Here is an 11,469-nt window from a genome sequence, read left to right on the forward strand (position 1 = left end):
TCGAAGTAGAGAGGATATAAAATGCAGACTGGCAATGGCAAGGAAAGTGTTTCTGAAGAATAGGAATTTGCTAACATCAAGTATAGATTTAAGTGCCAGGAAGTCGTTTCTGAAAGTATTTGTATGGAGTGTAGCCATGTATGGAAGTGAAACCTGGACAATAAATAGTTTGGACAAGAAGAGATTAGAAGCTTTCGAAATGTGGTGCTACAGAAGAATGCCGAAGATTAGATGGGTAGATCACATAACTAATGAGGAGGTATTGAATAGAATAGGGGAGAAGAAGAGTTTGTGACACATCTTGACAAGAAGAAGGGACCGGTTGGTAGGGCATGTTCTGAGGCATCAAAGGATCACACATTTAGTATTGGAGGGCAGCGTGGAGGGTAAAAATTGTAAAGGGAGACCAAGAGATGAATACACTAAGCAGATTCACAAGGACGTATGTTGCAGTAAGTACTGGGAGATGAAGCAGCTTGCACAGGATAGAGTAGCATGGAGAGCTGCATCAAACCAGTCTCAGGACTGAAGACAAGAAAATTAAGATGATGATGCGCCCTTTTTAGGACCGTCTTGACCTCGGGGTCCCTGGAATTTATAATATCCCCTGTGAGTGTGAAAGCAGTTACATAGCTCAGGCCATTTTTACTGTCTCTGACTGCTGTATGGGACACCAATGGCGTATTAAAGCTAGAGAACTAGAGAAATTGGCAATTGCGAAGCACAGCCTTACTAACAAACATAAAATACAGTTTGATGAGACAAAAATTTTGTCCTATGCCTCCACGTATTGAGTTTCTGTTCTTAAGGAAGCTGTTGAAATACAAATGAGGGAGAAGAACTTTAACCACGATAGCGGGTATTATCTGAGCAGTGCATGGAAATGAGCACTCGATGCAGAGATGCAGCAGAGACATTCCATCAGCACAGACATTGACATGGTGTGCGACAGCAGTACATAATCCCTGACCAATCACAAGTCGACCAATTAGAAGCCCTCCACAGGCTATATAAGGCCGCCATAGCAGCAGTGAAGACAGTCAGTTGCTCCTGACGATGACGATGGAGGCTGTCTTCAAAAGCTCGAGATAGTATCCCGAATTGACATGGCGAGAAAATTTAAAATGTTTTAGATATCCCCTGTGTTTTAATGTGTTTTTGTCATCTGTGGTTTTAGCAAGTAGAGCACATGCTGTAGAATGTATTCTACTCTTTATTCACATGAGCATCGTGGCAAAGGAGATTTAATTTTCGACTGTAGTTGCAGGTGTCATAGCTTCACTGAGCAGCCTCTTTAACACTTTGAAGACTGGCCAGATAGAGAGATATCAGGCAAAGAAGACCAGTCATTTATGCCATTGTTTTAACCACTTCTGGCACATGTCTATTTGATATATCTGAAATAGTGATACATTTTAAAACAGGACAAAGCCGTATGATTTTTTTTTTTTTTTTTTACTTCAGTTTTTAGATAGATTACAAATTTTAAAATAGTAATGTCGGAAAGTATTATTAGCAGAATTAAATTCTCACTTTGCAGCGGAGTGTGCACTGACATGAAACTTGCTGATAGATTAAAACTGTGTGCCGGACTGAGACTCGAACTCGGGACCTTTGCCTTTTGCGGGCAAGTGCTCTACCAACTGAGCTACCCAAGCACGACTCGCGCCCCGTTCTCACAGCTTTACTTCTACCAGTACCTCGTCTCCTACCTTCCAAACTTCGCAGAAGCTCTCCTGCGTACCTTGCAGAAATAGCACTCCTGGAAGAAAGGATATTGCGGAGACATGGCTTAGCCACAGTCTGCGGGATGTTTCCAGAAGGAAATTCTCAGTTCTTCCAGGTGTGCTAGTTTCAAGGTATGCAGGAGAGCTTCTGCAAAGTTTGGATGGTACGAGACGAGGTACTGGCGGCATTAGAGCTGTGAGGACGGGGCGTGAGTCGTGCTTTGGTAGCTCAGTTGGTAGAGCACTTGCCAGCGAAAGGCATAGGTCTCGAGTTTGAGACTCGGCCCGGCACACAGTTTTAATCTGTCAGGAAGTTTCAGTATTATTCACCTTAAAAAAAAAAGTGAGAATTGAGTTATCAAGAAATTTCTTCTTGAACTTCCAAAATATCTTGCTCACTCAACAAACATGACTTATTTGTAGCAGAATTACAGCAAAGTGTGAAATGGAACAAGCACGTGCACAATATTATGTCAGAGCCATCGCATATTGGCTCAGCCATTCATGGCAGCAGCTGTTTTGTTTGCTAATGTTCCTTTCAGAATAATTCTAGAAATTGACTAAAAGAAGGCAGCACCTGTCAAAGGACAGGTAGTGAGACATCCGTACATTGTTCTCATATGAAATGAGTCCAGTTTCTGAGTGAAAGATGGCTTGTGCATTTATGAAATTGAGGCCCAGGCTATACTTGGGCAAGATGTCGGCCGAGTGATGCTGAGGCTTGGACTCCAAAGTGCTAAAAGGGGATGTCATTCAAGTTGTTGACTTTACTGCTTCACTGTGGTTGTTCCTTTTTTAACTATTATTTAATGTCCTTTGTCAATGGTCCTTATAGTTTTACCCACCTCTTAATGCTGATTAGGCTCTTTTGTATTTTACTTAAAAATCAGCCCTTTGTAAGTTACGATATGACAAATGATTTCACAAATGTTAAAACAGCTGTGTGTGTAATACTAAGATTCAAATCCCCTTTTACTTTCTCAAGTATGTGATGTAGTGGTGCTGACATTTCTGGAAATGTTTTTGAATTGGAGACAAGTGGATCTAATCTTGGTATCACCTTTTAGTATTTTAACATTTGGAATTGTATTTAGTTAAATAAACTCTAGTAGTACTTCACTAGATGTATGTTATCTGTTTAAAAAGTGCAAACAGTTTTGACTTGCTAGCGTTGGCTGAGACAAGAATCATCATATTATGTAATTGTGTAGATCAGAGGTTCCCAACAAAATTTTCTCGAGGACCCCTGCATCGAGCACGATTGGTACCTTGTCATATCACAGTAGCAAGTACCTAAAAAAAGCCAAAGTAAGAGTCTTTTTATATGTTTTCTATTTGTGGTACTTAGATAAAACATTGACATATTCATTACTGAAAAACTATTGAGTGACCAAAACAAAAAAATCTGTTATCATACGAAATGTATTTATTATGTTTTTTTATTATAATAGCATCTTGCGGACCCCTCTGGCAAAGCTCGCGGACCCCTCGGGGACCGCGGACCACCTGTGGGGAACCACTGGTGTAGATAATAAAATCTACCCGTCAAGCAGCAGCAGGAGAACACACATACGAAGCTGTTTAAATTTGCAGGCTTCAAGAGCCAGTGGCTCCTTCTGGCAGAAGGTTTGAAGGGGATGGATGCCTGAAGGAAAAGGACCAAGGAAACAGCCAAAGGGGTGGGGGATCCAAGGGAGTCAAGACCCCTCCTATCACCTAAATGAAATTACACACAACTTATTTGCCATGTAGTGAAATTGAGATATGTTTATTTCAATCATATGATGAAAAATTATTGATAGTCGGCAAGGCCAACGATAGATTTAAACTGTCTACACATCCGTAGCACTGTCAGCCATCGCCAGTCCCTATTTTATGCAAGACCAAATGTTGGCCTTACTTGAACTTAGTTGTTTTTTAATCAGTTCAGTTCTTACTTGCAGTTGAATTGAATGTTAAGTACTACCATTTATTGTTTTTGTGCAATGTGCTGTTGTAATAGTTTCTGATTATGGATATGTTCTTAACAAGAAAGAGGAGGAAAGCAGATTTTTATTCATCTGCCAGCTTTATGGTAATTTAAAAATGTGTATGTGCTCCTATAATAGCCTAATTACCAATCTATAGCAGTTAAATGTTGGCACTGCAGTCATTATTTGGAGATTGGTAGAACTTCAGGGTTCCAATATTTCAGTATTTCCCTAGTCAGCTAAGTGGTAAATACCGTAACAAATAATTTTAAATTAAAATAAATGCATCAAAATACACTTGGATTTGTCTGTGTGATCCAAAAATCGTGCTGATCAACAAAAACATCGCCAGATTGTAATGGTTGCATTTCTTTAAAAAAATTTCTCAGTATTGTATCATTAGTCGCCAAAATGGCAAAATATCACAAAATCTGGCCATCTGGTGGTACTCAGTTATGAAAGCCAGTTCTGATGGAATGATGGGAGAGGTTCGTGGAGCGGGAAGAATGACAGCACATTCCATAGTTCACTTGTTTCTAAAAGATTTTTTTCAACGGGCAGCTTGAATTCATCGGAGCCAACAGTGCCCTTAGTTCTTCCCTCCCTCTTTCATCTTAAACCTATTTATATTCTTGTAATACTATAATAACTGAAGCCAGCTATTCCATGCACAGTTAAATCTTAAAATACGCATGTATTCATGCACTATTAAATTACTAAACATCCACACTTAAATGGAAAACATGCACTATTAAATTACTAAACATCCACACTTAAATGGAAAACATGCAGTCAGAATTCAGTCTTTGGTTGTGATGCATTTTATTTTATTTTAAAACAATGTAGAACAAGCAGTTTTTTCCAAACTTTCGACTAGCTTCAGGTAGCTCTGCACATTGAGCCACTGAGCTAGCAATCCCTGGATCTACTGGCAACCTTCAAAATAGTTTTCAGCAGTTTTCCATATTCTTTTTACGCTAGTGCTGAGGTTGGTCCCTTGTTATAGACCACAGCTAATTCCTTCTGAACACCATTCTTTGCTGACAGAATCCAGTGCCCTTAAAGATGCAGCCCGTCTGCTTAAATGAAAAGAGCTGCATTTAAATGGAGCTGAGCATATCTTTGGGAGTCTTGGCACTAAAAGCCATGTGATAAATAAATAATAATCCAAATGCTCCTCGCATAGCCTCACACATTCATCTGCTGGGATATTTTTTTAATGCAGAAAATGATTTTTCTTTTATTGCAAGACATGACAGATGCATATTTAAATGAGGAAATTTGGGAAAGTTTAAGGTTGAATAATTTGAGATCCTTCGCATTTTCGCCACAAAAAAATGTTCTAGCATCTCTGTCGCACAAAGATTCTTTATTCCGAAAGCCCTGTTGGTAATAATCATGGTGTTTCTAAAATTAGAACTTCTCCACTCTTGATCACTTCGTCAGCTCAAATCTAGACTGAAAGAAGAAGAGCGTAAAATTACCTTGGATGATGAAGATTGGAGCATGATTGCTTCTTAGTGATTTGCCAATTTACAGCACTCTTAAGTAACAAGATTCTATCTCCACTTGATGAGAGCTCAGAGATCAATTTTGAATAAAATGGTTTATTGTTCTTTACATAAATTTTAAAAATTAATGGAAAATATGACTCTTTGTAAGATTCGTTTTAAGAAATCAGATCTCTCACCCCCCCCCACCCCCACCCCCTCTTTTGAGAAAATCCTGGCTACATCCTTGAAAGGTCTGGCGAGGCTTAGGAAATGTGAATTTGGATAAGCTGCACAGAACCTCAGGTCAGGGGAGACTGACTTGATGGAATGAGAAGGAAAGACGTATTTCTGGGGACTGCACCAGACGAGATTTGAAACAGCAATATGATCCTTCACTGCACATAGTTAAACCACTAGCCTAGTTCAGAAGTAGGTTTCCCAGGCCATCACATCCAATGCTGGTATTGCTGATCCCTCCAAAAAAAAAACTTAGGAGTACACCTCTTGTCATTCCCTATTATCATGGTCTTTAATGGGTTAATCAACTACTTCAACAAGGCTACGACTTTAAAATCGCACCCTGAAATGAGGTCCATTGTGTCAAACATTTTGCTCACCACACCTAAAATAGCCATTTCTTGCCTCACAATATCCTTGTCAGACCCTATGCTCCTTCCCATTTTGCTAACATACGACTCCTACCACTGTTACTGTCTCCACAGTAAGACTAGCAGTATGCACTCTCCTTGTGTGTGTATCTATCGACCTGCCAGCGCTTTTGTTTGGTAAGTCACATCAACTTTGTTTTTAGATATATTTTTCCTAAGTGGAATGTCTCCCTCTATTAAAAACAAAGATTCCATGACTTACCAAGCAGGAAAGTGCCGGTAGATAGGCACAATAAAAAAAAACACACACACACACACACACACACACACACACACACACACACACACACACACACACACACACAAGCAGACATCTTTGCCTTTAAAGGTGTGTGTGTGTGTGTGTGTGTGTGTGTGTGTGTGTGTGTGTGTGCGTGCGTGCGCGTGCGTGCGCGCGCGTGCGCGCGCGAGTGTACACCTGTCCTTTTTTTCCCCCTAAGGTAAGTCTTTCCGCTCCCGGGATTGGAATGACTCCTTACCCTCTCCCTTAAAACCCACATCCTTTCATCTTTCCTTTTCCTTCCCTCATTCCTGACGAAGCAGCCGCCGGTTGCGAAAGATCGAAATTCTGTGTATGTGTGTTTGTGTGTTTTATTTATTGTGCCTATCTACCAGCGCTTTCCCGCTTGGTAAGTCTTGGAATCTTTGTTTTTAATATATTTTTCCCATGTGGAAGTATATACACACACCCAAGTGTCCTGAAAACATTCACAGTGCGATGGGTTTCTTTGAACATCACTGTACTTGTTCAATCTAACGTCACTGCGTGTTCTGTTAATGGCCACAGGAGGCCAGACGCAATAATACAGTGGTCGTGTAGTACATCGGCATGACAACCATAATAGTATCAGTTAGGATGAATGGATATAGACGGAGGATGTATACTGGCAACACAAAATATCTTGTTGCAAAGCATGCTCTAAAACATGACAGTCGTGACCTATGTGCCTGTCTCACCACATGTGCCATCTAGATTCTTCCCCCAGACACCAATTGCTTAGAACTCCGCAAGTGGGAACTGGTGTTACAGCTTGACCTCGGTTTTCACCACCCACTTAACCGTAATTTATGTTAATTTCTTCAATCTCAGAATTTCTTCACAGTAACCATTCCTTTCTTCACTCCCTTTTAGTTCTCTAAATCTTTCATTTTCTGACCTGTCCATCTCCCCCCCCCCCCCGCCCCCCCAATCTCCCATCACCCCCCCTCTCGTCTCCATCACGTACAATGCACTTAGCCTTCCACTCTTATTAAGTATTGTACAATGTTTTAGCAATAATCTCTGCCTTGAGTATTACCCTGCCTTCCACCTTTAAGCTCTCAGGTTTTCAAATCTTATCCGGTGTACTCCCCAACAATCAGTCTTTCCTTCTCATCCTGTCTAGTAAGTGTCCTCTAACCTGAGGCTCTGGGCGGCCTTTCCCAAACTCTCCCCATTTCCTAAACCTCACCAGCTCCTTTCCTTTACACCTCTTCCTTCCCCTTCAACCCTTCTGCCAGGAGGAGTAGCCACTGCCTCTAGAACCTTGCAAATTTAAATACCTTTATACACGTGTTCTCCTGCTGCCAATTGGTGAGTAGATGTTTTGTCTATCCAATTACATTATAGTTTCAAAAACTGATTATTTTTGTTAATCATCATATTAGTATTACCGTTAGCTCTTACTCAAATTGCCTTAAACTGTGTGTGAGAGTAAATGTAGTTTGAAGATGTAGCTTTTAAACATCAGAAATTGTATTGACTCAGTAGAAATAAAATAACAAATAAGTAGAGCAAAAGGTTAAATGTAAAAGCAGGAGCACAAAGGTAGAAAAATTGGATCACTACTAACTGGAAAACATTAAACATTGCATTAATTACACCCATATCATACACTCTACATCTGTTGAGTTTCTCTCCTGTATATTTTGCCACCAATGTACATCATTTTCTTTGTCCTTTACTAAAAACTAAGCTAAGCAAAGTTTGATAATGATATAAAATACATATTTTAAGACTTGCATATGAATTGATTTGTTGTATAGTGTCCTCAGGAGGAATAGAAAATCTTTTAGGAGGTGGTAGCGTAGACAAATTAGAATTTAAAAAAACTTCATTTTCCATATATTGAATTTTCATTGATTACAGAGGTAAAATTAGTTATGCTGATAAGAAACATGTTATCATTTGATATGTTGGTACAACTGTTGCAGGGGTTTATTTATTAATGTCATTTTGGTTGTGCTTAAGTGTATGTATTTGAAGTGTTCAACACTGACTATGGTTATTTATTGACCAGTTGCATGCTATTGTTTAAGCATCACCTTATAGGTCCTCATTTTCTAGACTTCCCTGAAAACATGCTTCTAGCATTATTCCAAGAGTTTTCTTTTATTAACAAGGATGGGTTATGTTCTTCCAGCATAATGCACATTCTAAATGTCAGGTGACATCATCTAAACCTAATTCTGTCCTCAACATGGAGCCTCAGAAATGGTCATGTTTTTGGCTACTTAAGTCCCTGGTGGACATTATCGATCTAGATTTTTGCTTGTGGGGATAGTTGAAAGGCAAGACAAAAGAGATGACTTAACCATTTGGATTACGAATGGTGCTGCCCTCATAAAAGAACACCAAGACTATCTCGGAACTAAATGTGTTGTTGGCAATCGAAAGTTCACTGAAGTCATGGAATGAGGGGTGGGGTGGGGGTGGGGGGTGGGAGTTATGAAAATCAACTTTGAACTTAATGATTTGTCTTTGCTTAATACTTTTTGTGAGTGTCCATTGGGTTAAATTTTGATAACTGTATCTCTGCATGTGACAACTGTATCTCTGTATCCTGTAAAAATTGCAAACAACTCCCTTATATGACTCGCATAAGTGAACAGACAAATGTGCAACATAGTATCAATTTAATTCCAACAAGTTCCATATTGAATTCATGTGAATCACTGTCTAATGTTGCAGATGTAAGCAACCTAAGGGATCCCGTCATCGATATATCGGGAGACAGAATTACTGCTGTTGTGCAAGCACCCAGTGTACATGAACAAGATGATGGCACAATATTGGCCATGTGTGCTACTGGTACTTCAAGCAGAGATTCTCTGCTTTCTTGGATTAGATTGCTGGAAACTGACGGAAATCCACAGTTAGCCAAGATACCTGTTGTGTTCACTTTGAAATTTTCACCAGGAGACAAACTGTTTTTAGAGGAAGGAATAATAAGTGAAGAACAAAAAACTATACCACCCAGCAAATGAAGTGCTTCCCAATTGTACTGCGTGATTGGTGTCTCATCTTTTGTCAACTGCATGGTAAATAATGCAGATTGACAGTTACCAAAATGAAAGCTAAATAAAACTTAGTGTGTGCTCGTGCAGAGCTTATATTTTATTTCCTTTGAAACAGTGCAATTTTAGTAAGACTCTTAAGTCAATGTACGAAATGTAATATATGGTGGAGAAAAATGATTTAATAATGAAGTCAGAGCAGGGTAGGTAATGTCAAATGAACAAAATTTTCCAAATGACAACAAGTCAGAAATGCACCATTGTGAAGCTATGGCTACAGAACCAGCAACTCAGCTTCATTTGTCCATTGAATGTGTTCTGGACTGTTAAGCATTGCTGATTCAGTACTGAAGCTAAAGTTTGATAAATGTTATTTTTTAGCTGAAATGATTATCTTCAGCTAATTTAATCAGTAACTGCACTCTTTAGTGTAGCAAATATTAACTGCAACAGGTTAGTTTAAAAGCACAAACTTTCATAAGCTCATTTCCGATTGGTGGTTGTTTTGATAGCTGTAGTTCCACTGTGGTGTGCAGTTTTAACTTATGGTTATCTGCAAAATTTTGTAGATACCTTAGCCTACTTTTACCTTATTCTTTACCCTGCAAAAGGACACTAGACATGCAACATGCATTCTGTATTAAGTTCCACTGTAATCCTACAAGTTATAACATCTGTAGATGGTATCATCAGTTTGAAGACACAAGCTGCCTTTGCAAAGGGAAGAGTGTGGAAAAACCATGAGTGACTGTAGAGCATGTTGAACGAGTGAGAGCCTTCCATGCTTAGCTCCAAGAAAACAGTTCAGAAGGCTAGTCGTGAATGAGCAATTCTGGTGAAATCTGTGTTGAGATGTAAGGAGATACTACATCCTTTTTGTTTGCAGTTGGTACAAGCTCTAAAAAATGTTCAGATGTGTGTGAAATCTTATGGGACTTAACTGCTAACGTCATCAGTCCTTAAGCTTACACACAACTTAACCTAAATTATCCTAAAGACAAACACACACACCCATGCCCGAGGGAGGACTCGAACCTCCGCCGGGACCAGCGGCACAGTCCATGACTGCAGCACCTTAGACCGCACGGCTAATCTCACGCGGCCAAGCTCTAAAGTGTTCAGACCGTGGTTTACGTGCCTACTTTGAAGAAGAAATGTTGCTGCATGACGAAGATTATCTGTATTGTGTTGTCTTCATTGATGAATTGACATTTCACCTAACTGTAAATGTGAGCGCACATAATGTACACATCTGAAGTCAGCAGATTGCCACAAGATAGTACAGTTGCAATGAGACTGTACTAAACTGAATGTTTTTTGTACCATATCCCAGCGGAAAGGTTATGGGCTTTTCTTTTTTGTCTGTTCACTAATGTATAGGAGGGTCAGTTGTTGTTATACCACACCCAGCTGCCTCTCCTCTTGGGGGCTCACCACTCCTTGGCGAGTTCAAGCCTGGCCACCACAGGGCCCCAGCCTTTGCAGCACCTTTTCCCCTTCTGTGCTGCATGTCTACCTTCCTGATATTCTTTTTGCCAGTAGCCTGATATCAGAACAATCTCTCATCTGTTTTATCTCTCTTTCTTCATTTACCATCTCCTACCTTCCTCCACATCAATGTTTGAGGTTCCCCTTTGTTTCTTCTTCCTTCCTGTGTGCACATTAAGGCCGGCACACACGTTTGACACAAAGCAGGTGACTAGTAGGGCATAATTGCCAGCCCCAGGTTGACAGGTAGGGATCACGCTTACCCCTGCTACAGCCCAGGCCCAGGGAGGGGTGATTGCCTGAGCTGTTACCTTCCCAGACTGCCAATTGGTCCCTCTTGTCAGGAGTTCGGGAGGTGTGTACAATCACCTAAGGCGAGTGAGCCCCCTTCTGAGGGGAAGGGGGGGGGGCTCCCAGTTTGAAGGAGCATGACGTTGGAGACATTGGGAGTCACGGAGGAATTTTCTTGCAATGACCCAATCACCATCTCGGTATACATTTTGTAAGTAAGCAGAATGAGGCTAAAGATTCAAAGAATCTCCCAGCTACTCCTTGGTTCCTCATGGTAACATATGTTGAATGAAGTCAGTCCTTTGATACGGTTAATCCATTTGTTATTTGGGAAGGTTTTGACGCAATTGCAGCCATTCCCCGTGGGACACTTACATGCCAACCGCACTTAACACTTGCTCCCATGTTATGCTCAGGGATGATTCCATTAGACAACCCCTGCAATCACCCTACCTCAGCCCCTTCAAAGTACTCCGGCGAGGCGAGACAACGTTCGACATCATGGTTAAGGATCGTCTTCAAACTGTTTCATTGCACAGGCTCAAACCTGCTTTCG

General features: G+C 40.4%; 1 protein-coding gene across 2 annotated transcripts in view; it reads left to right on the forward strand.

Annotated features, from left to right (window-relative positions):
- LOC126267435 (evolutionarily conserved signaling intermediate in Toll pathway, mitochondrial) overlaps nucleotides 1–9,223 on the forward strand; it is a 104,510-nt gene extending 95,287 nt beyond the window's left edge. For both annotated transcript variants that reach the window (XM_049972693.1, XM_049972692.1), the window contains one exon: nucleotides 8,809–9,223. In XM_049972693.1, the coding sequence (XP_049828650.1) occupies nucleotides 8,809–9,104 (296 nt within the window). In that variant the 3' untranslated portion in view covers nucleotides 9,105–9,223. The remainder of the gene's footprint in view (nucleotides 1–8,808) is intronic.
- The last annotated feature ends 2,246 nt before the right edge of the window (nucleotides 9,224–11,469 follow it).

This window comes from Schistocerca gregaria, chromosome 4 (genome assembly GCF_023897955.1).
Source record: "Schistocerca gregaria isolate iqSchGreg1 chromosome 4, iqSchGreg1.2, whole genome shotgun sequence".
Classification (NCBI taxonomy): Eukaryota; Metazoa; Arthropoda; class Insecta; order Orthoptera; family Acrididae; genus Schistocerca; species Schistocerca gregaria.